The sequence below is a fragment of the Pituophis catenifer genome, unplaced genomic scaffold (assembly GCF_029215685.1).
Source record: "Pituophis catenifer annectens isolate HBS135680 unplaced genomic scaffold, rPitCat1.0.hap2 SCAF_8, whole genome shotgun sequence".
NCBI classification, from domain to species: Eukaryota; Metazoa; Chordata; class Lepidosauria; order Squamata; family Colubridae; genus Pituophis; species Pituophis catenifer.
The window spans coordinates 72,812,226-72,835,529 of record NW_027256888.1 but is presented as its reverse complement, the minus strand read 5'-3'; the positions used below and the strand labels follow the sequence as shown (position 1 = coordinate 72,835,529).

Sequence of the window (23,304 nt, the reverse complement as noted above, 5' to 3'; positions counted from 1 at the left end):
TTTTTATTTTCACTTTTTCACACACACACAGACAGACAGACAGACAGACAGACAGACAGACACAGACACAAAAAGCAAAGACTTTTCCTGACCAAGTTAATAATCATTTTCACAGCCCTTAGACATGTTAGGGGGTGGTGGTCTAGGAGGTAAACATTGTTTGGTTTCTTCCTTTTTCACAGCAAGTGGGGAAAGTGCTCCAGAAGGCCGCCCGCCCCCCTCACCCACCCCCCCCCCTCACTTCGAAAGCAACACCGACGACGGTCAAGTTTCCCCCGTCTATCCGCGAAATCCGCTAAAAAGGGCGAACCCGAAAAACCGTCCCCGACCCTCTTCTTTCCCTCACCTCCCGCCCTACCACCGTCGAGCGAAGGCCGCTTTTCGCCCAACCTGAGGCGGAGACGGAACCTCCTGACGGCGGCCACCATAAGCTCAAGTCAAACACCGACTACGGTTCCCAACCCGGGGTCCGTCTGGGCTGTTGCCTTCCCTGAGGAGGGAAGAGGAGGGAGGCGGCGGAGGCGGCCACGGCTCGGGCAAGGCAGCTTCCCTCGTCGCCAGGCAGGGAGGGCCGGTCCTGTCAAGGCGTTCGTCGTTAAGCCCACCGCTCTCCCGCCCCTCCCCCTCCCCCTCACACACACACAAACCGCGACGCCGGCAACTCACCTGCCGGGGCCTCGCGGGCTCCTTCCCTGTTTGGGCTTTTCCCGTCTGTTTTCCGCCGGTGCGTGCCTAGCCTGGGGGCTCGCTTGCTTCGTTCGTTCGTTCGTTCGCTCGCGGGGCCGGCCGCCGGGGCCACCACAGCCAGCCGAGCCCGGCGTCAAGGGCTCCGTGTCGGTTCAAAATCACGCGCCTCGCGCCATTCCGACGCCGCCGCATCCCATAATAAGCCGGCTTTACGGCGCCCTGACAACCGACGTCGCGCCACACACATACACACACACACACCCCTACGGAGCTTCACTCATTCGCCCCCTCTCCGCTCCATTCTCCCGCCTTCCCTCCTCAAAGTTCGGGCCGACTTCCGGCGTTTTGCCCGCCCACCTGTCGCGAGCCGCTTCCGGGCAGGGAGAAGAAAAACAAAACAAAACAAAAACAACAGAGGGAGACAGCGAGAGAGAGAGAGAGAGACACACACACACACACACACACACACAGAGACACCAGCGCCCATCCGCTCTAGGCGGGTCCGCTCGGTGGTTACGCAGCGGCGTCCCAACCCCGTGCCGTCTTCCCACCCGTGAGGGACGGGCGAGCAAGATGGCGGCTTCCGTGAGGCAGGAGCTGACCCAGCTCATGAGCTCCAGCGGCTCTCACAAGGACCTGGCGGGGAAGTAAGTGAAGCGGCCTTAACGGCAGCTTTTTTCCCCCCCTCCTGAGGATCGGGCAGGAGTAGAGGAAGAGATAAAGAAGCCGGAGCGGGTCTCCATTCTTAGGGTCTGGGAAGGCCGGAGTTGGGGTTATGAGCTGAGGGAAACCCACGGATGGGCCTAGAGGAGAGAGGGAGTGACTATTTTGGGGGTTCGGAGCTGGAGACCCAGGTGTTCAGGCTTTCTCAGCCCTTTTTTGGATTATATAGGGTAATATATATACCCAGCGGAGAAATAAATTTAACGGAATGGTAGCGAGTGGCAGCAAAGATGCATTTTATTTTATTTTTAGGTATTCATGATTGGATTTATATCACGCGCTTAGTTTTTGAAACTCAAGGAAGGGTACATAATGCTATCCTAACAACAACCCAGTGAGGTAGGCTGGGTTCAAAAAACGTCATCTTTCCATGCTAAGGGGGGAGGGGGGGTCAGAAATCCACCGTTTCTAGCTCCGCACCTTAACTACCTGACTAGACCAACTCTTATTATATGCTTATAACTTAGGGCAGTACAAACACGGAATAAAGCAACCATTAATGCAATAACGTGCTGCAGTCAACTAGAGTATCAGTATAAAACAGGACCCAATTAATAAAAAGATCCAGGACCTGTGATAAGATTAGGTTGAGAGGGAGGGAGGGAGGGAGGGAGAGAGAGAGAGAGAGAGAGAGAGAGAGACCTCTATACATCCTGGAAACTGGGGTGTCCAGTTTCTAGTTGAGGGGTGGACTAGAAGACCTCAAAGTTCCCTTCCAACGCTATGATTCTATAATACTAATATTAATAATTTAATTGTACAATTGCTGGGTGCCTCTGTGTGTGAGTGAGAGAGAGAGAATGAGCAAGAGAAGTGAATGAGAGAGAAAGAAAATGAGAGAGAGAGAGAGAATAAGAGAGAAAGAGAGAGAGAGAAGGAAAATGAGTGTCAATTCAAGGCTGCCAACATACCTAATATTGTACTGCTGGCTCCTATTTTCCTCACAACAACCTTGTGAGGTGGGTTAGGCTGAGTGAGAGGGATTGACCCAAAGCTCCAGCTGCTTTCATGCCGAAGTCAGGCAGGCCTACAATTCACAAGCTTCTGATTTTTTTATGCCAGCACATTAACTATACCAAACTGGCTCTCTCTTAATCTCTGTACATTCAAAGTAAACAGGTGAAAATCTGCTTTAAAGTGATTTCATAGGGGGACTGTGAAATAGAAATATTTGTAGTGCTTTTTTAAAAACATGAAATATGTCCATCTGACAAGTGGTGGAACCAAGCTGCAGTTCAAGCTGCACAATGGGAGATCTGAGTGAAAGGTGTATTCTAGTTAATTCTCCAAAACCTAAGCAGAATGGGAACTTATTTATTTATTTATTCATTTATTAATAAAATTTATATGCCGCCCTATCTCCGAAGACTCAGTGCGGCTCACAACAATAAAACAATCAGTTAAAATTATAAAATACATAATGTGCGTATATAAGTTATATTAAAACCCCCAAACTCTAAAAACCCTCTCAGTCCAGGCTTAGATAGCCTCAGTCCAGGCTTAGATAGGAGACTGCCATAAAATATCCTGTGTGTAGGGTAGACTGGAAAATGTATTTTTTTAAAAAAATCCTGGAATAAAGCAATGGCAATTATTTCATTATTGTGGCCAAGAAAACATCATGGACGTTGAGCTTGGCTCAGATAAGACTGACACCTTAGTTGAGCTTGGCTCAGATAAGACTTGGCTTTATTTGAAAATGGGATTCCATACTGTTCTTTCTAAGGACAGATCCTTAGGCTGACGCTCAAATACTTTGGCCAGCAAATGAGAAGACAGGACTCATTGGAGAAGATCCTGATGTTGGGAAAGACTGAAGGCAAAAGAAGAAGGAGATGGCAGAGGATGAGATGGTTAAAAAGGGTCATCAATGCAATTAATATGAATTAGGCAAACCCTGGGAGATGATGGTGGGGTGGGTCTGGTGTGCTGTGATCCATGGAGTCACAAAGACTTGGACACAGTGTAGTGACCGAACAACAAGACTAGCATGAAATCCCATTAGGAAAATCTAATATTGTAGGAAGATAGCAGTAGCAAATCATTTCTATATTTCAGCTAAAAAAAGACATGAATGTGTTAGCAGTTGAGGGCATCTCTTCTTTGATGGAAACTGCAGAAGTACAGCAAGTATAAGATTATATCCAACTTTATATACTCAAAAACAAAAAAGTATTCCTGAATATCTCTCTATTCTGAAAACATAACAGTCATCCCAACATTAGATCTGCTGCCCATCATGAACAACGTTCAAAGAAGTAAGGAACTGAAGTAAAGGAGAACAGGATAACTTTTATCGGTTAAGAAAAAGCATTCAAACTTACTTGTATAGTATTATCTAAAAATGGGGAGAAATGAAATACAAAGTTCCTATTTAGGATGTAGAGTTAATTGCCATCTATTTTTACAACTTTGGCAGATATCGACAGATACTGGAGAAAGCAATTCAGCTGTCAGGAGTGGAACAACTGGAAGCATTAAAAGCTTTTGTAGAAGCAAGTGAGTTTATTAAACTGCAGTTGGTGTTGCATGATAATGTTGTACATACTGAACTGCAATCAGGAAAAGGATTTTGAGTGGTACCAAATTATATATTTAACCAGATGTTTACAGAGTTTTGACTTCTTTAATAATTAATTGAATTACACACACTTGGACATTTTAACAAAATTGAAGGGATTTATTTCTTGACTAACATTTTTCATTGTCCTATTAGTTTGCATTGGCCTTTGGAATATTACAAAATAGGCATTATAGAAGAACTGACCATTTAATGGGAACAGCTTTGCTGTAAACAAAGTGGAAAACTTAACTAAAATCTCTAGCTTTATATTGCTAACTAAACTCTGGAGTTTTCATAGTTGCTCTTAAACACTGAAGTTCTTTGTTGAGTAGATTTATTTGTAGTAAAGCCCATTGGGAATTAATGCTTGGGATCACAATCCTATGATGAGTGAAAAACTGACTTTCTGAGTTGCTATGGCACTTTTGTCTTCGTTGTTGGTTTATAGAGAGACCCATTTTAGCAATCTGAATTCTTTACAAGTAATTTGGCTTTCTTGTTCTTGTGCATGTAATACTTTCTGGTGGATAAAAAAGGATCCTTTGTTTTTACAATAAGAGTTTCTATGTAATTGGGCCACATTTTGTAACTATGAAATGTAGTTATTTTTGTGTACTGCAGACATGAGATTGAAAGTTCTTGTTCAAGAAAAGTACTTTGGACTGAATTGTTAAAAATACATTTTAAAATACTATAAGAAACACTGCAATAAAATTTCTGAATATTTCCCATAGTGTAAGGGAAGCAGTCTGCACAGTAACCTGACTAATGTAAATATTTGAACACCTGAACTTCATTATTGTTCTGAATTGCTTGTGTTGTGGCAGATTCAGCAGGTTCTTATCTGCCTGCTGGTGGATTATGCAATTTGACATTGTGGTAGCAAAGCTAAATTACAGAATAGATCTCTGGTATGCTGGTGCAGAAATGTTATGTCCCATATAATCATTAGATGGTTTAGAGGCTGGAAACTTTGCCCTGGAAACTGTTGGCTTATTCGTTGTTCAGACTTGCTAAGAAAATGAATTATAATCAGAGTACTGTATAAAATGACAACACAAACATGAAATTATTTCTCTTTGTGTCTTTTGTATCAGTGGTAAACGAAAATGTCAGTTTAGTCATTTCACGCCAGTTGCTGACTGACTTTTGCACACATCTTCCAAATCTTCCCGATAGTACAGCCAAAGAAATCTACCACTTCACCTTGGAAAAAATCCAACCTCGTGTAATTTCATTTGAGGAACAGGTAAGAACAAGATATCATGGATAACACCCCCACCCCAGATCCATACTTTTCCAACAGGAGGGAGCAGTTGGTAACTTATGGCACGCCTTTAAAATGTGCTTCAGATAATTGTTGGATCATCAGCAGATTTTGAAGCAGTTGTCACAAGGAGGGGTGTGCTCTGAGGAGAGAGAACTGTAGGTAGGAGAGGAATTAAAATTCCCTTTGCCCTCCCTCCCCAACTGTAGCATTTGGGTTTCTATTATATTCAACTATTATTTAGCATATATGTTTGCATTGGAAGTATTTCACTGGTCATTGATTAACCACTTATTTTTGTTTGCTTCAGCTCTGAAACCAGACTATAACTAGAGATACATGGTTCTCTTGACATGCTCATGCTGCTAAGCAGTTTTGTATTTCAATTTTTTTTCTTTTAAATTGTTCATACTTTGGTTTGATGCAAGAGGAGACCTCTAAAAGTATTTTTAAAAAGAATTGTAGGAAGAAAATACATATTGAATGACTTGCTTCCCACATAATGACAAAATGTACCGTATTTTTCAGACTCTTAAGACGTCTCCCAAAAGGGGGCAAAAATGTCTGTACGTCTTATAGACCGAATATTGCCGAAGCCCCACCCATCCACCAGCCATTTTTTGGCCTCTGTACACTCTGTTTTTGTGCCTTTTTCAGGCCTTTTTTGGGCCATTTTCAAGGCTTTTTCGGCCTGTTTTCGGGGCTTTTTTTTGGCCCATTTTTTTTAAAAAAAAAAATGGGCTGAAAAAAAGCCAAAAAGCCTTGAAAACAGCCCCAAAAGCCTCGAAAACGGGCCCAAAAAAGCTGCAAAAATGGGCCAAAAAAGCCCCAAAACGGGCCGAAGAAAGGGCTGAGAAAAGGGAGGCCAAAAACCTTTTTTTGTTGTTTTCCTCTTCTAAATTTAGGTGCGTCTTATAGTCCGAAAAATACAGTATGTTGTTTTCCTTCTATGTCATTATGCTTTTTATGTCTTTGATTGCAATAACTTTTCATTCATTCCCCCCCAAAAAAGAACCATAGCAAAACTCTCTTGGGATTTACCTTGTTGATGGATTTCATTTTGTAAATCAGTGTTGATCACTTCTGTGTAAATAAGACTTGTCATTTATCTGATCACTTAGATATTTTATGGTTACCAAGGCCATCCACCCATCCTGAAATACATTGAATCCTAGTCAACAGGTTCATTTTGAGAGAAAATGCCTGTTCTGCAAATATTTGTTATATCAATGAGGATCCTGTCAAAGTCTGTGGATGGGGGGAAAAGGAAACGGAAGCACAAAGGCCACTGGAAAATAGGCACCTTTCAGATAAGATAAATGGGTTATAGTTTATCCTATGCCTTCACCCTCCCTTCTTTCTCCCTTCAGGTTGCTTCTATAAGACAACACCTCGCATCCATTTATGAGAAAGAAGAAGATTGGCGGAACGCAGCACAAGTGCTGGTGGGGATTCCTCTTGAAACAGGACAAAAGTAAATAGAAGAGTTATCCTTTTTTCTTCAATACCAAAAAATTGATATGTGCTTTGTCCTTTCTTCAGTACTTTTCATTCTAAAGTGATTGCATAGTTATTCTGCTCTCACAATATGGTATAGAAACTTAATTGTTTCCAACAGTTGTCTTTGAAGCAGAAATTCAGCAAGCTTCTAAAAGTGTTATCTTTGTTGGGATCCTTGTGTCTTTTAAATGTCAGATTTTTATGTCAAAATGCTTATCTCAGCCAATGGCTGCACATGACTGATTTTTGGTGGGTGAAGTGAGTTTGATCTAATTACTGCAGTACTTAATCTGGAAGATCATAAAGGAAATATTTACACAATAAATTGATAAAGAACTCAAAAATGTCCCCCAAAAAACAAACTACATCCGTATGCCTCCCTGAAAAAGTTAGCTAGGAGCTAACTTGAGGATATTTTTACTTCGGGTAGTCCTTAAAACTGAGCTATTTAGCAATAGGATAGTGTTGTATTCCTGATAAAAGGATGTAATTCTGTGCCAGCTACATTTTAATAGCCTGTTTTCTTCAGCTACTCTAAGGAAGCTATGTATTTGTCTCTTGAAACTTCTAGTTTGCATCTTGCTTCTTCTTAAAAACAACATTCTGAAGGCTTTGTGCTTTGTTTTGTTATTGGTACACTTGTTTTTTGTTTAAGCTTTGTGGCCATTTAGTTGGTTGAATGTGATTTAGATACAGCCAGTAAATGCTCAGCTCCTTCCAGTCGCCCTGACTCTACTCCGAATTAAGGGATGACAGGATTGTAAAATGGGAATTAATCAGATTTAGATAGGCTGGATGGATGGAAAACAATTTGAATAGAGACTGTATCAGAAATCAATTCTTGCAAAGTTGTCATTAGAATATGAAACCCAGTCTGTTTTTTAAAAAATCTGAATAGATATTTCTCAGAGGCTGGAAAAAAAACCATGGACTCTGAATGGCTCTGCTAGGCATCTTGCATTGATCTGGAATGGAATTAGCAAACCAGAGCATAATTAGGCAAAAGTCTGGGCTTCAGTCTGTGTTTCAGGAGAAGAGAACAGTTTGTTTTTTTCCTCAAGCTATTCATTTTTCTTGGAAGAGGTTTCCCCCTATTCAGTCATGATACGAGTATGAAATTGCCATCTATTGTTGAACCCAACCACCCTCAATTTTTTATTTGTACAATTCTGCATGCTTTACTGTGAAAACTTACAGATTGTTCAAGTCTACTTGCAAAAAAAAGTGTGATCCTGCTCAAATATGGGACTGAAACTGCATCTTTTCCCTCCGTATTCAAGGCAGTACAATGTGGATTACAAATTGGAAACTTATCTGAAAATTGCTCGACTTTATCTGGAGGATGATGATCCCGTTCAGGCTGAGGCTTATATAAACAGAGCATCCCTTCTTCAAAATGAATCAACCAATGAGCAGTTACAAATTCATTATAAGGTAAAATATTCATCATGGGTTTTGTCTTGTACCTAACGTAATAGCAATAGCACTTAGACTTAGATACCGCTTCACAGTGCTTTTACAGCCCTCTCTAAGCGGTTTACAGAGTCAGCTTATTGCCCCCAACAATCTGGGTCCTCATTTTACCCACCTCAGAAGGATGGAAGGCTGAGTCAACCTTGAGCCTGGTGAGATTTGAACTGCCAAATTGCAGTCAGCCAGCAGTCAGCAGAAATATCCTGCAGTACTGCACTCTAACCACCGCACCACTGAAATGCTAGATTACAAGAAAACTATTAATGTTTATGGCTCCTGCATGCAAAGTTATGAGTTATTGTTGTGTAATTTGCTCTCAGGATGGTCTGTTGAATTAAACAAAATACTTTTAACTGGTAGGTATAAGAGCATGTGCTGTGTCAACAGGATATTGAGAAATATCCTCTGGGTTTAAAATTGTCCAGTGATCCATATTCCTTTCCTCAGCGGTAATAATAATAATTGGTGATAGAGCTGATATGTAGAGACAAAGTTTCTCAAAAGGTCCTCCTGACAAATTTTTCTTTCCAGTCTCTCTTTCTTTTATGCTGCTCTGAACTGATGACTTAAATGACAGCTGCAGCATCATCAGAGAGGGATATTTTATAATAGCCAAACTGAACAGGACAAATGAAGTTCGATTAATTGCAGTTGTTCAATTTAACTTTTGTTTAAAAAAAATAGCACCAACAGATTTGATTGCCGTTGAAATGCTATTTTGCAACATTAGAAATTTTGGCAGCCGAAACGATTTTTAGTTATACGTTTTTCCTTCTTCCAGGTATGCTATGCTCGTGTTCTTGACTACAGAAGGAAATTCATTGAAGCTGCCCAAAGATATAACGAGCTATCTTATAAAAGCATAGTCCACGAAAGTGAGCGGCTCGAAGCCCTGAAGCATGCCTTGCATTGTACGATCTTAGCCTCAGCAGGTAAAATGATAGATGAAGGTTTAACTCAGTTTTATTTGAATCTTTGAAATATAGACAGTACATATTGCTATTTTGAGGAGACTTCAAGTTCACAGAATAACAGAATTGGAAGGGACCTTGTAGGTCTTCTAGTCCAACCCCCCCTACACAAGAGATCCTATACCTATGAGGGCGAACCTATGGCACGCATGCCACAGGTGGCACACGTAGCTATATCAGTGGGCACGTGAGCTCAGCTCCGGCGTGCATGTGCGCGCCAGCCAGCTGATTTTCAGGTCTTCTGGGCCCGCCAGAAGTAGGGAAACAGGCTATTTCCTGCCTCCGGAGGGCCTGGGTGGGGCGTTCTTTCTCACCTGGTTCCAGGGCCTTTCTAGGAATCTGGGGAGGGCGAAAACGGCCTCCCCCCCACCCCCGGAGGTCCTCCGGAGGTCGAAAATGGGCCGTTTGACAACTTCCATTCCCAATGGAATGGAATTTTGCCTTCCCCAAACTCCTAGAGAGGCCCTGGAGGCTGGGGATAGCAAAAAACGGGCCTTCCGGTCCCACCAGAAGTTGTTAAACGGGCCGTTTTCAGCATCCAGAGGACCTCAGGGCGCATAGATTTATTGGATGTGGGCACACGCGTGCGCGCAAGCCCCCTGCCCCCCCTCCTGGTACACGATGGCAAAAAGGTTAGCCATCACTGCCCTATACCATTCCAGACAAGTGTCCAATCTCCTCTTGAAAACCTCCAGTGATAGAGCACCCACAGCGTCTGAAGGCAAGCCATTCCGCTGATTAATTGTTCTAACTGTACTTTCAAAACTACCAAGCTGATCTTATTTGGAATGTGTTAAAAGAATGTTGCCTGACAGAGATTCCAAGATGACTCTTGCTACAGCCAGCCATTTTTGGTAGTGGCCTTTAGATTAGGGACAAAACTTGTGAATTAATTAGGAAAATGTAAATTATTAGTCTGTTAGTAGATCATTGTCAATTTTTTTATGACTACTGCATAGTGTAATTGGACTTGTAATGTTTGTATTTTGTTGTATATTTGGGTCTTGATTGTAATAAATTGATTGAAGTAGCAAAATGTGCCATTAACCATGATTAATAGCACTTATTCCCCCATATTTGCTCTCTTGAATTATTTATAAAAATAATAAAGGGGATTAAAAATAAATTTAAAAATAAAATACAGGTAGTCCTCGATTTACAACAGTTCATTTACTGACCATTCAGAGTTATAATTGTAAATTGTAAAAGTGACTTATGACCATTTTTCACACTTATGACCATTGCAGCATCCCCATGGTCATGTGATTTACATTCGGATGCTTGGCAAACTCATATTTATGATGGTGGCAGTGTCCACATGGGTCATGTGATCATCTTTTGTGACCTTCCGATAAGCAAAGTCAATGGGGGAAGCCAGATTCATTTAACAACCGTGTCACTAATTTAACAACTGCAGTGGTTCACTTAGCAAACGTGGCAAGAAAGGTCATAAAACGGAGCAAAACTCACTTAACAAATCTGTCACCTAGCAGCATAAATTTTGGGCTCAACTGTGGTCATAAGTTGAGGATTATCTGTAAAGTGACTAATGGGGAACACATGATTGAGAGGCACTGTGAAGGTTGTAAATGAGATTGGTCGCAATGTTGTTTTTCATCACTTTTGTAGCTGTGAACGGCTACTGTCTGAAACAGCCGCTAAACAAGGAGTACCTGTAATTGTGTCCAGCTAATCCGCAGAAGTCAACCTCAACATGATGGCCTCTTTTCTTAATCACAAGATCATGTTGGAGAGACAGATTGAAATTTGAGATTGGCAAACAAATGGAATCCAAAACAGTGAATTAAAAAAAAATCCGTTGCAGATTTTACACTCTGTATCTGGGTTGTGTTGTGGCCCGTTGGCTGCCAGCAGAGCTAGCAGCAGATTCAGACGAGGAGGAGGTTGAGGGGGAGCTTGGGCTGGCTTCGGAGCCTTTGGACAGCTCTGACGAGGAAGCAGGATCAGAGGCAGATGCAGAGCTGGGGCCTTCTGATCGCCCCTTGGTGGAGAGGCAGCTGTCTTCGGGGCCTGAGCTCAGTGAGGGGGAGGAACAGATGGGGCCCATCCCAGATGCGTAGAGAGGAAAGGAGAGGAGAGCAAAGGAAAGCAATAAGCCGGCTCTCAGGGAAAAGAAGATGTAGACGCTAGCCAGCCCCTTCCTGGCTGGGAAATAAATAGGAGGGGTTGTACATCAATCACGTCGGACTCCTTTGCCAGAACCAGGTTTGTTGGGACTAATTGCTCTGTATTTGAGGTGCCAACTGAATCTCTCTACTGCAATGTTTCTCAACCTTGGTAGCTTGAAGATGGGTGGACTTCAATTCCCAGAATCCCCCAGCCAGCACTGCTGGCTGGGGGATTCTGGGAGTTGAAGTCCACCCATCTTGAAGCTTCCAAGGTTGAGAAACACTGCTCTATTGGGAAATAATAGGAAGTGAATTTGCCTCGGCCGATGTGAACAGAGACTGTTCTTGCCCTGTTTTTAGAAGGGGAAAAGACTTCCATTTGTGACTCATTACTTTTGCTTTCGTTTATCCAACATGAACAAAGATTGTTCCTGCCCTGACTTAAATCAAAAAGAGTTTGTGTTACTCATGAGTTAAGCTGTTTCTCATTGCTTGTGAAGGCTGGGTTGGAGAAGTTAATGTTATTCTTTCTGTGTTTCAGGACAGCAGCGCTCCCGAATGTTAGCCACCCTCTTCAAGGATGAACGATGCCAGCAGCTTGCAGCCTATGGCATATTGGAGAAAATGTACCTTGACAGGATTATAAGGGGAAACCAGTTGCAGGAGTTCGCTGCGATGCTCATGCCCCATCAGAAAGCAACGACAGCTGATGGTACTTTGCCTAGTACGGTGCATCATATTTGAAACATTGAATAAGCTATACACACAAAACATAATTCCTCATTGATTACTTGGGCAATGTTATATATTGACACTGTCAGATCTGCCACCACTTAAAACTTCTAAATACAAACAATTCTTGGCTCTGTTTGTTGAGAAAGGTATAATTTTATTAGAAGTCAAGTGCATCACACTAATCTATAGCCAGAACTGAGAAGCGTGCGTGAAAATCCCTAAATTCAACTTTTCCCTTCCTTAACTGCCTCCCATCGCTGAGTCCCCCCATGGCCTCGTTCAAGCAAGATGTTTTCAGAATGATCGCTTCAAGCACAGGTGGCATGCAGGTGCCTTCCTTCTCCTAGCCAAATGACCTTGAAGCAGCTGGGGGTTTTGGTGGAATACCGCAGTCGCTTTCATTTTTCCCCAAGCATTCTCCCCTCCCATTCACCTTCCCCAGAGTTCATGGTAGCGAAGCAGAAGCAAGTGTTAAGATGGCAGCTGACAGATGCATTGGCGACGTGCATTAGATTCTGATGAATCCCGAACCTGTTGTCTGACACAAACTGGGATTCTATCCTAAATGACAAAGCTGCAGGATGATGAAGGCCACCAAAAAGTAGCTGATGAATTTGGAAAGGAAAATTCTGTATTTTTGTTCTCACTCTTACGTGTATGAAAAAATTATTTATTTATTTATTGGTTCGATTTATATGCCGCCCTTTTCCGGAGACTCAGGGCGGCTTACAATGCGTTAAGCAATAGCCTTCATACTTTTGTATATACCTGCTTAGTAGGGCTTTCGCCCCCCCCCCCTTTTAAGTGGTGTTCTTTTTTTATACAAAGTCAGTTTATTGCCCCCACAATCCGGGTCCTCATTTTACCTACCTCAAAAGGATGGAAGGCTGAGTCAACCTTGAGCCTGGTGAGATTGGAACTTGCAGTAATTGCTGGCAGCTGGTGCTACTTAACAGTGCTTTAGTCTGCTGCACCACCAAAGCTCTTTTAGGATAGACAGGGCGAAGGATGGAATTACATGACTAGCTGGTCTGTCTTGTGGAATAGAAAATTCTGGGGGCAAGAATGGTCATTTGGCATACATTGGAAGGATTATGGCGTCTTCTATAATGCCTGCTCAGAATGTTCTGTGCTTTTCATTGGATTTATTTCTTTCGAATGTCAGAGTTATATTTGAAGTAGATCAAAGAGGAACTGGTCATGCTTGATTTCTGACTCTGGTTTCAATTTGTCCTACTTCAAACCGGTTCTTAGCCTGCCTCCCTAATTCCTTTCCTAACCCAACCCCCACCCCCACCCCCGTTTTTTTTGTTTTTTGTTTTTTTTTTTGCATTCCAAGCTGTTTATATTTTTCATTCAGATCTTCCATTTGTTATAGCTGTTGCTCATCTCTCTGTGTTGTGGCATGTTAGTTTTATTGGTAATATTGCTCTTCATCCAATTTTGACCTTAGTTCTTGATAAAAATTATTTTGGAACAGATTCTGTGCAAATCAGAATGTCAGTGTTCCAGAAAAACCTCTGCTCCAACTAATAACTGTAAGGCAGGCATTTTCTCAATGTTCCATTTATTAGAGTAGGTATATCAGCACATCTTGGGAAAACCCGAATCTGAGAGTTCCAGATTTTCCCTCAGTAAATCAAACCCCCCCCAAACCATCCCCTCACTCATCAGTCAATCACATGCTCCACTCACCATCCGTTCCATCTCAAGACAGCACTCCAATCACTCCTTCTCCAGATGCAGGCTCATCCTGACCTTGACCGACGGGAAGAATGCTATTTTGTCCAAATACAAACCTTCAAATCCCCCCTCCTACTTTCCCACACATGAGAAGGTGGCAGCTTGGAAGCTTCCGGCGTAATATGGCTTCCAAAGCTGACACAGTAAGGGTTAGGATTAGGGTTACCTTACCATATGTTTTTGTTTTTACATTGTACCTCCATTTGGGCAACACACATTTATGCCAATTAATTTTGTTATTTTCATTCTGTATTAGGTGCCCTTTCAGGGTAAGGTGGAGTCAAAGCATGCTGACAGAGTCCTCCCCTCTGAATGTCTGCTGTTTGCAAGCAGAAACATTTTGCAGTAGAAGCAGCTGTCTGTTATAGAACAAGATGGACTGTTGGTTCTTTTTTGTAATGGGAAAGAAGGCACAAACAGAACCAAACTTCTGGCACTTGTAGCTTCAGTGATGGAAGATAAAAGGCATATTATTAGACAAGGAGATCCCATTGTGGAAAGATCTAATTTGTAACCCTAATAAATCTCTCAAATGAGTTAGCAGCAGTAGTAATATGTGAGAAGGGCCAAAGCACAGATACTGCTCTGGACCAGTAGTCAGTGTCCATGGTTTAAACAGTAGAACTTTTGGTCACTCAGAAAAGGTAGAACATCGTGCCTATAACGGCATTTGTAAGTAGTAGAGGATTTCAGCTCAGATGATTAGCGTAAATAATTTCCATTGTTTAAAATCATAAAACAAGGACTTGTTCATTACATTGAGGTTTTACTGAAAATAATGCCATTTATGCTAACCGCATAAATTGTCCAGCATGAAGAATCAGGACTGCACATTAAGTTCCAGTCATTCCCTCACTCTTGTGTTGGAAGCACCAAGGCACTTTTGGGTTGAAGGATTAACCGGTAATATCACCGTTGCCCAGGGGATGCCTGGTTGGGGGCGCCTTTCAGGTCCCTGTTAAGCTGCCCACTGAAGTGGTACCCATCAATCTTACCCAGTCACCCGCTTTTGAACTGCTGGGCCGGCAGGAGCTGGAGCAAATGATGCAAGCTCGCCCCATCACACAGCAGCAATTGAGTCTCGAGTTAGTTCCAGTTAAGATTTATTGCTCTTGCCTACACATAATAATCTAGTCAAGTAAAAGTCAGCACTAAACTGGCACTAGATAAGAATCAATAGAATTCAAGGGCTGGACTCGGATTGCTTATGGGAACGACTCCAGACTGATTCCTTTCTTGACTCTGCCCCCAGGCTCTGTGTCTTCTACAAATTGGTGCAAATTCTGTACGTTCAGATTTAACAGACATTTGGATTTAATGGACTCCCATCTTCTCAAATGAACTGTTAATTGGAAGTTTCACTGTAGTAATATATACCTTGTCCTTTCTATTTTTTTCTTAACACATACATACACATATACTGTATAATGGCACATATATGCATTATGTATATTTACATGTTTTGTAGTTAAACATGTAGCTGATCAATAGATTTTTTTTCTCCTCAGGTTCTAGTATTTTGGACAGAGCTGTCATTGAACATAATTTGCTATCTGCAAGCAAACTATATAACAACATTACCTTTGAAGAACTCGGAGCTTTATTAGAAATACCTGCAGCCAAGGTATACATATTTCACTGATTCATTCATTCTTTTGCTAAACTGTAAATTGTGATGCTGAATCTTTGAGAGTCAGATGATGGAAGCAGCATTACGGTTGAGTTTATATAAGAAATTGCAAAGATCTGGAGACTAAATTGAACTGATTTTAAGAACTATCAAAACTGAGGAAAAACTGGTCTTTGGACATACTACATGAGATGCAAAGACAAAAAGGTCATACGATGTATTCTTGTTTCTATATTACTATAATTTGGAATGATATGGTATGAGATGCTTTTTTTCTATATCTTCCAAGCATACGTTCCATATTTTGGAAAAAGTATTTCAGTCTAGTTTTCGAGTTCCCATTTTTAATGTTAGAATGTAACGGTCCTATTCATTGGCTCTGTTACTTGTCAGCAAACGGTTGCATAATTCTTCTAACACTTAAATTACACTGTAATGTAAGACTCACACAGACCCACTCAGAAGTCTTGAGATTAATTTTGGGACTTGCTTGGATTGTTGACTGATTTTTTTAGCTCTATTCCACCTTTCATTGAGGAGCTCAAAGTGGTGAAGACCAGCATTTCTGAACTTCAGCAGCTTAAATGTATTGGCTGGGGAATTCTGGGAATTGAAGTCCACACATCTTAACGTTGCAGACGTTGAGAAACAGAGCTGCCTCCTGCCACTTTTCCCCCCACAATACCAAGTCTCTGGAAGGATGAAAAAGAACTGAACAGAAACAGAATAACAGATTCTTAAAAACTTCCAGTAAATTAGATACCTTCACTTACATGTCCTAAAAACTATATCAGGTCTGGTCTGTTTCAGTCAAGTGAAGCTGATATGCCACTTGGTTTTGTTTTTCAGGCAGAAAAGATAGCCTCCCAGATGATAACCGAGGGACGCATGAATGGCTTTATCGATCAAATAGATGGAATAGTTCACTTTGAAAGTAAGTTTGGCTCTAGGTGACTCTTTTAGTGCAACCAGCTAAGTTTCCTCCTGATAAATATGTGAGCAGCTGGAGAGGCTTGGCCGATGATTCCTCCCCCCATCAGCCTATGTGCTTAGAAGCTTTTCTGCATTCAGTGGAGCAGGTGGCCAAAATGGGGACAGCCTGATCCAATGCATTTCCGTGTTGTTGGTGGAGGAACACAAGCAGGTGGGCAGAAGGAACATAACAATCTCTCTGCCTGGCCAAACAATAGGAGGCAATATTGTTTACCAGCTTGCTAAGCTCTTGTGTTAAAAATACGGGTAGTTCTCAACATATGACTGTAATTGAACCCAGAATTATAGTCGTAAGTCATGCCGGTCATTATGTGACTGATGCAGTTGCAGTTTTTTGACTTTTTTTTTTTTTTTTTTTTTTGGCGGTAGTTGTTAAGCAAATGCTTTGGTTATTAGGCAAACCTGCTGTTTGCAATGGGCGTTTTTTTGTTGGAAACCGAAAGTAAACGCCTGTTTCCAGCAAAAGAAGTCATAAATTGTATTCATATGACCATGGGATGCTGCAAATGGCTGTAAATGTGGAGCAGTTGCCAAGCGCCAAAATGCAGTCATAAGACCACAGGATTGGGCCGCCATCAGAACTTCAAATCTCGGTCATAAGTACCTTTTGGGGGAATCTGTCATAAGACTGAACAGTCTCTAAACAATTGGCTATTAAGTGAGGGGTACCTGTAAGTAATTAAGCATCTGTACATTGTTTTAATTGGGAGGTGTTGGCTCAGTGGCTTAGACATTGAGCTTGTTGATCGAAAGGTCGGCAGTTCAGCGGTTCGAATCCCTAGTGCTGCGTAACGGGGTGAGCTCCCGGTACTTGTCTCAGCTTCTGCCAACCTAGAAGTTTGAAAGTACATTAAAAAAAATGCAAGTAGAAAAATAGGGACCACCTTTGGTGGGAAGGTAACAGTGTTCCGTGTGCCTTTGGCGTTTAGTCATGCCGGCCACTTGACCACGGAGACATCTTCGGACAGCACTGGCTCTTCAGCTTTGAAATGGAGATGAGCATCGCCCCCTAGAGTCGGAAACAACTAGCACATATGTGCGAGGGGAACCTTTACTTTTACCTTTACATCATTTTAATGTAAGGCTAAAACATGAAGTAGAAATAAACAATTTGACTGAAAGTTCTTTTGGAAATAATGAAAGTTTGAAAAGCCTATTTTCTAAACTTCTAGGTGACTTAATAAATAATTGCCTTAATACTGATCTTACATTTGTGCTATAACTCCTGCCAGTGATTTCAACCTTCAACCTCTAGGTGGCAGTCTAGATACAGTGGAAGTACTGTAAATTTCATGTTCTAACTTATCCAGAATATTTGCTAATGCTTGTCATATATAATAAACTGCGTTTATCAGAATGAAAGTTACAAGCATGAAAATTCTGCTGTTGCTTATTTTATGTACTTTTTTTGTTGTAGCACGGGAAGCGTTACCAACGTGGGACAAACAGATCCAGTCGCTTTGCTTCCAAGTTAACAATCTTTTGGAGAAGATAAGTCAGACCGCCCCGGAATGGACAGCACAGGCAATGGAAGCTCAAATGGCTCAATAGACTTTCAACTTCTCCCCCACACCCGTTCTTTGGATGTTTTTTTTTTCTAAAAAAAAATGTGAAATAAACCTAGGAAATTGAACTTCTGGCTTTGGTTCTACTTGTTGCTCTTAAGAACCTTGATAGTGGCACAGCCTGAACTTTATTTTAAGCTGTAATTTAAAGAGATGAACGTGTTTAAGTTTTATATTAAAATTTTGGTTGCCATGTAACTTTGTGAATGTTTGTGTGTTGTGAAAAATTGAAATTCCATTCTCTTTAGATACAGTTGCTCCAATAAAGATGGGATGGAAATTGAGCAGTTACTTGCTATCTGGATACTTCATTTCCTGCATTTTTATTGGTCTTTACCAAAAAATAAACTATTGTTTAAAAGCTGTTAAGCATTGAAATGTAAGACTTGGCATTTATCTAACAGATGCATATTATCCAAGTAGGCTGAAATATTATAAAGATTGTCCCAATGGTACTTTTTCAAAAGGCAACTAGACTTTGGTTTTCCTTGAAGATGTTTCGCTTCTCATCCAAGAAGCTTTTTTGGTTCTGACTGAATGTGGAGGATGGAAGGATTTATATTCCTTTCAGTCATCTGGTTATTAGCACTCTTTCCGAAAGTCATTAAGGCCACTTGGAAGTTTATCTGTGCCCTCAGAGTCACCTGAATAGTGCAAATGGATGTGGAACCAGCAGTTCAGAATGTGGCCTTTGAGGAGAATGTGGACAGAGAGGACTGCCGGTTTGAAAGAGGGGTCAAAGAGGCCATCTACATTAAGATTGAGGAGCCCTCTCTCAACGGAGGAGGAGGAATATGTCACCACCTATCTCCTGTTTGCAACACAGTTCTTTCAGCAGTTCCAAAAAGGTTCCAAACTCATTTGCCCTGAGGGTACAGATAAAACTCCAAGTGCCCTCAATGACTCTCAAGAGTGCTAACAACCAGATGACTGGTTACAACGCATTGTAAGCCACCCTGAGTCTCCGGAGAAGGGCAGCATATAAATTAAAAAGAAAAAAAAAAGCAAGCAAAAAAATATAAATCTTTCCCTCTTCCACCATTCAGTCAGAACTGAAGAAGCTTCTTCAGTTCTTCAGTTCAGTGAAGAAGCCACTGCATTCAGTTTTGGTCGCCACGATGTAAAAAAGATGTGGAGATTCTAGAAAGAGTGCAGAGAAGGACAACAAAGATGATCAGGGGACTGGAGGCTAAAACTTATAAAGAATGAAAAGAAGGACTAGGGGTGACATGATAGCAGTGTTCCAATATCTCAGGGGCTGCCACAAAGAAGTGGGAGTCAAGCTATTCTCCAAAGCATCTGAGGGTAGTACAAGAAGCAACGGGTGGAAACTAATAAAGGAGAGAAGCAACTTAGAACTAAGGAGAAATTTTCTGACAGAACAATTAATCAGTGGAACAACTTGCCTCCAGAAGTTGTAAATTCTCCAACACTGGAAATTTTTAAGAAGATGTTGGATAACCATTTGTCTGAAGTGGTGTAGGGTTTCCTGCCTAAGCAGGGAGTTGGACTAGAAGACCTCCAAGGTCCCTTCCAACTCTTGTTATTCTAAATTCTTGGATGAAAAGCAAAACGTCTTCAAGGAAAAGCAAAATCTGATTGCCTTTTGAAAAAAACACCTTTGGGGCAACCATGACCTGGAGAATCTCCCCAGACATACCTTATTATATAGGTAGTGCTCGATTTATGATCCAGATTCAAAGTTCCAACAGCCTCCTCCTCTTTGCTCCCTCCCTCCTGTGGTTATGTGATTGTGTTTTGGGCACTCAGGCAACAACCTGCTTGTATTTGCAGCTGTTTGCATCATCCTGTAGTCACATGACTGTGATTAACAATGTGGTTTGCGGGTAGGTAGCATTTACTTCCTTTCTTATTGTAAGCTGAGGGCTCCCTGCATTTACCTGACCTCACACTAATCAAAGCAGTGATGAAATACGGGCAAAGAAATTGCTTGTGACTAGCCAGTGGTGCTTGGAATCTGATATAAATCATTGAAGTACATATTCCAGTCCAACTATAATGGTGCACTATGAATTTTTTCTGGCATTTAGTTGAAAGTAATTACAAAGCCAGGTCAAGGTAACTACCTCCAGATAGACCAGGAGTCAGCAATCATAAACACTCAAAAGAGCCATTTGGACCCGTTTCCCACAGAAAAGAAAACACCGGGAGCCACAAAACCCTTCCTGTGCTGACTATTTCCTGAGCGACCACAAAACTAGCATATGTAGTTGAATTAAATGTTCTGTTTTCTTCTGAAACTTTTTTTTTTCTTGGATTTATCCATGGTTGGCCTACTGGGGGTTGAAAAGCTCAATAAATCGCAGGCCAATGGATGTCACACATTGGCGGTTGTGACGCATATTTTGAGCGACAAAGCCGCAGCAGAGGGATGAAAGAGCCACATGCGGCTCAAGAGCCGCGAGTTGCTGATCACTGAGATAGACCATATGGGAAAAAAAGATGATTAATCTGCATTCCATTGCCACACAGAAAAGTAATCAGAGGCAGGAAATGCACAGAAGAACCTCACACCTCATTGTTACCTGCCTTTAACATACCTTCAAAGCTACCTTTTATTGTGTGCATTGTGTTCAACAACGTTTGATATTGGATACTGCAGGAATTAAGTATTTCCTAAAGAGCGAGAGTAGTTCAAAATACCTCAAGCTTAAAACTCAGCTCTGTACCAGGAAAACACTACGAATTAGAATTGGAGAGTTTTATTCTTGCCAGTAGGATTCAAGCTTGCTAAAGCAAGGTGGAACTAGATTTTTTGAATAAACCACAATTACTGGGTTAACACAATATGCATAAGCCATAGGATATGATTTACAAAACCAATAATTGAGTGAATGCAAATATGCTAAATCAAAATCCAGCCTAATAACTTTTATTCCCCCACAAAGTAGCTATATATGATGCTGTGGTCATCAGAATTAGGTTTGTCCAGCACCAGTATCATTTAGGGCTATCTGTGTTTTTTCAGGTTCTTTCAGATGTGTTGACCTGATGTTCAGAAGCAAAACCCACAATAGTACTGCATGTTCAAAAATGCTCCCAAGTTCCTGTGCATAGGATTGTATTTTTATTTGGTGCCATTCCCTTTGCTTATATTTATAGGTTCTTACCTGTACAGGTAACATGTTAGTGATGCAGTGGCTCAGTGGCTAAGACGCTGAGCTTGTTGATCGAAAGGTTGGCAATTCAGCAGTTCGAATCCCTAATACTGCATAATGGGGTGAGCTCCCATTAACTTGTCCCAGCTTCTGCCAAACTAGCAGTTCGAAAGCACGTAAAAAATGCAAGTAGAAAAATAGGGACCACCTTTGGTGGGAAGGTAACAGCGTTCCGTGCGCCTTTAGCGTTTTGTCATGCTGGCCACATGACCACGGAGACGTCTTCGGACACCACTGGCTCTTCGGCTTTGAAACGGAGATGAGCACTGCCCCCTAGAGTCGGGAATGACTAGCACATATGTGCAAGGGGAATCTTTACCTTTAACCTTACCTGTACAGGGGAATTAGGAAACTCCCAGAATTCTTTGGCTCAAAATAAAATGACAGAATTATAATTTTGATGCACAAAGGAGAAAAGCTATTCCAATTTATAAGAAGAGGATAGGATAACAAATTTGAACATCATATACAGTGGAGTGTAATAGATTTCAGGTGTAAATTAATAAACTCAGTTGTTATCACCATACTTTTTCTTCCTTCTAAAGTTGGCTGCTGAAACAAAAGTACAGAAATTAGAGAACCAGAAACCTGGTTTGTTTTTTGGTTGTTGTTTTTTTTTTTGTCAAAACCCTTCTTCCCTAAATCTAAACCCGTAGCAGCAACACCTCTTAATTTCTATTCTGCAGCTGGTTTGACTTACTCAAAAGAAAATCTGACAAGTATGAAGCCTGCCCATTACAATCGTATGTCTTCATAGGTAGTAAAATGGATCGGTCACATGACCGACCTTAATTTTATCACCCTTTTTTATGATTGTCATTAAGTGAATGCAACACTCATAAAGCAAATCCCATGGTCATTCAGCAAACCGATGTTTTGCTGGGGTGCAGTTTTGCCGTAAACTAAACACAGCCATGTTGCTGATTGCCTGAAGAAGGGACCCGACCGTGGGAACTTTTAATCTGGGTTGAAGTCCTCTTTTTCAGGTCAGCCGTAGCTTCAAACTGTTGCTAAGCAATCCGTCATAAGGCGAGGACTACCTGTACTGAGATCTCATATTCTGTCTGGGACATGGATCTTATTGTCATAGAGCAGGGATGTCAAACTTGATTTCATTGAGGGCCACATCAGGGTTGTGTTTGACCTCAGAGGACTGAGTGGTGGTGGTGTGGGGCATGACTGGGGGCATGGACTCATGTTGGGGGGCCCTGTGGTGACCAAATGCTAAGGCAGGACTTCCCTGAGACTGACCCCCATTCTCACTATAATCTCCTTCCTTCCTTTTCTTCTTTTTCCTTCCCTCTTCCTTCTCCTTCTTCCTTCCCCTCTTTCCTTATTTTTCCTTCTTTGCTGTCTTCCCATCTTCCCATCTTTTTCTTGGTCTTTCCTCTTTCTGTTTCTCCTTTCTTGTCCCTTCTTGCATGCTCAAATGCAAAAGGGGAAACATTTCTCCTTTTGTTTTTAGTTTGTTTCGATAGCGCATCCCCACACACCCCCGCGCCCCGTTTTTGCTGGCAAAGGGCTGCAGGAGGCCATCACAGCCACAAGCCCCCCAAGCTCCATTTTATTTATTTATTCATTCATTCATTCATTCATTCATTCATTCATTCATTCATTCATTTATTTATTGGTTCGATTTATATGCTGCCCTTCTCCAGAGACTCAGGGCGGCTGACAATGCGTTAAGCGACAGCCTTCATACTTTTGTGTATACCTGCTTAGTAGGGCTTTCGGCACCCACAAGCGGTGTTCTTTTTTATACAAAGTCAGCTTATTGCCCCCACAATCCGGGTCCTCATTTTACCTACCTCGAAAGGATGGAAGGCTGAGTCAACCTTGAGCCTGGTGAGATTGGAACTTGCAGTAATTGCAGGCACCTGGTGCTACTTAACAGCACTTTAGTCTGCTGCGCCACCAAGGCTCTTATTTTCGCTAGCAGAGGCACGCGGACCGGTCGTTTGCTATTTCCAGGCTATGCCTGCAGGCCAGATCTAAGCACCCCATGGGCTGGATCCAGCCCGCGGGCCTTGAGTTTGACACCCCTGTCATAGAGGAACCACAACAGAAAGCATCCTTTCATATTTACAACCATAGGAAATCCTAAACAATAGAAGCAAAATATTCCAAACAAGCATTAGAATTTAGA

At 41.8% G+C, this 23,304-nt stretch overlaps 1 protein-coding gene across 4 annotated transcripts; it reads left to right on the top strand.

Moving 5' to 3' along the window:
- The first annotated feature begins 1,069 nt into the window (after positions 1-1,069).
- Positions 1,070-18,263, top strand: COPS4 (COP9 signalosome subunit 4). Of its 4 annotated transcripts, XM_070948169.1 has the most exons (11): positions 1,260-1,334; positions 1,663-1,749; positions 3,830-3,909; positions 5,071-5,222; positions 6,611-6,714; positions 8,021-8,174; positions 8,995-9,145; positions 11,855-12,037; positions 15,300-15,415; positions 16,271-16,355; positions 17,832-18,263. In XM_070948169.1, coding segments are annotated over exons 3-11 (1,080 nt in total). In that variant the 5' UTR covers positions 1,260-1,334; positions 1,663-1,749; positions 3,830-3,908; the 3' UTR covers positions 17,966-18,263. The 4 variants fall into 4 exon arrangements, with proteins under 4 accessions (XP_070804268.1, XP_070804269.1, XP_070804270.1 ...); XM_070948167.1 differs by lacking the exon at positions 1,663-1,749 and having other exon boundaries at positions 1,070-1,334; XM_070948168.1 differs by lacking the exon at positions 1,663-1,749 and having other exon boundaries at positions 1,072-1,334; positions 11,855-12,025.
- The last annotated feature ends 5,041 nt before the right edge of the window (positions 18,264-23,304 follow it).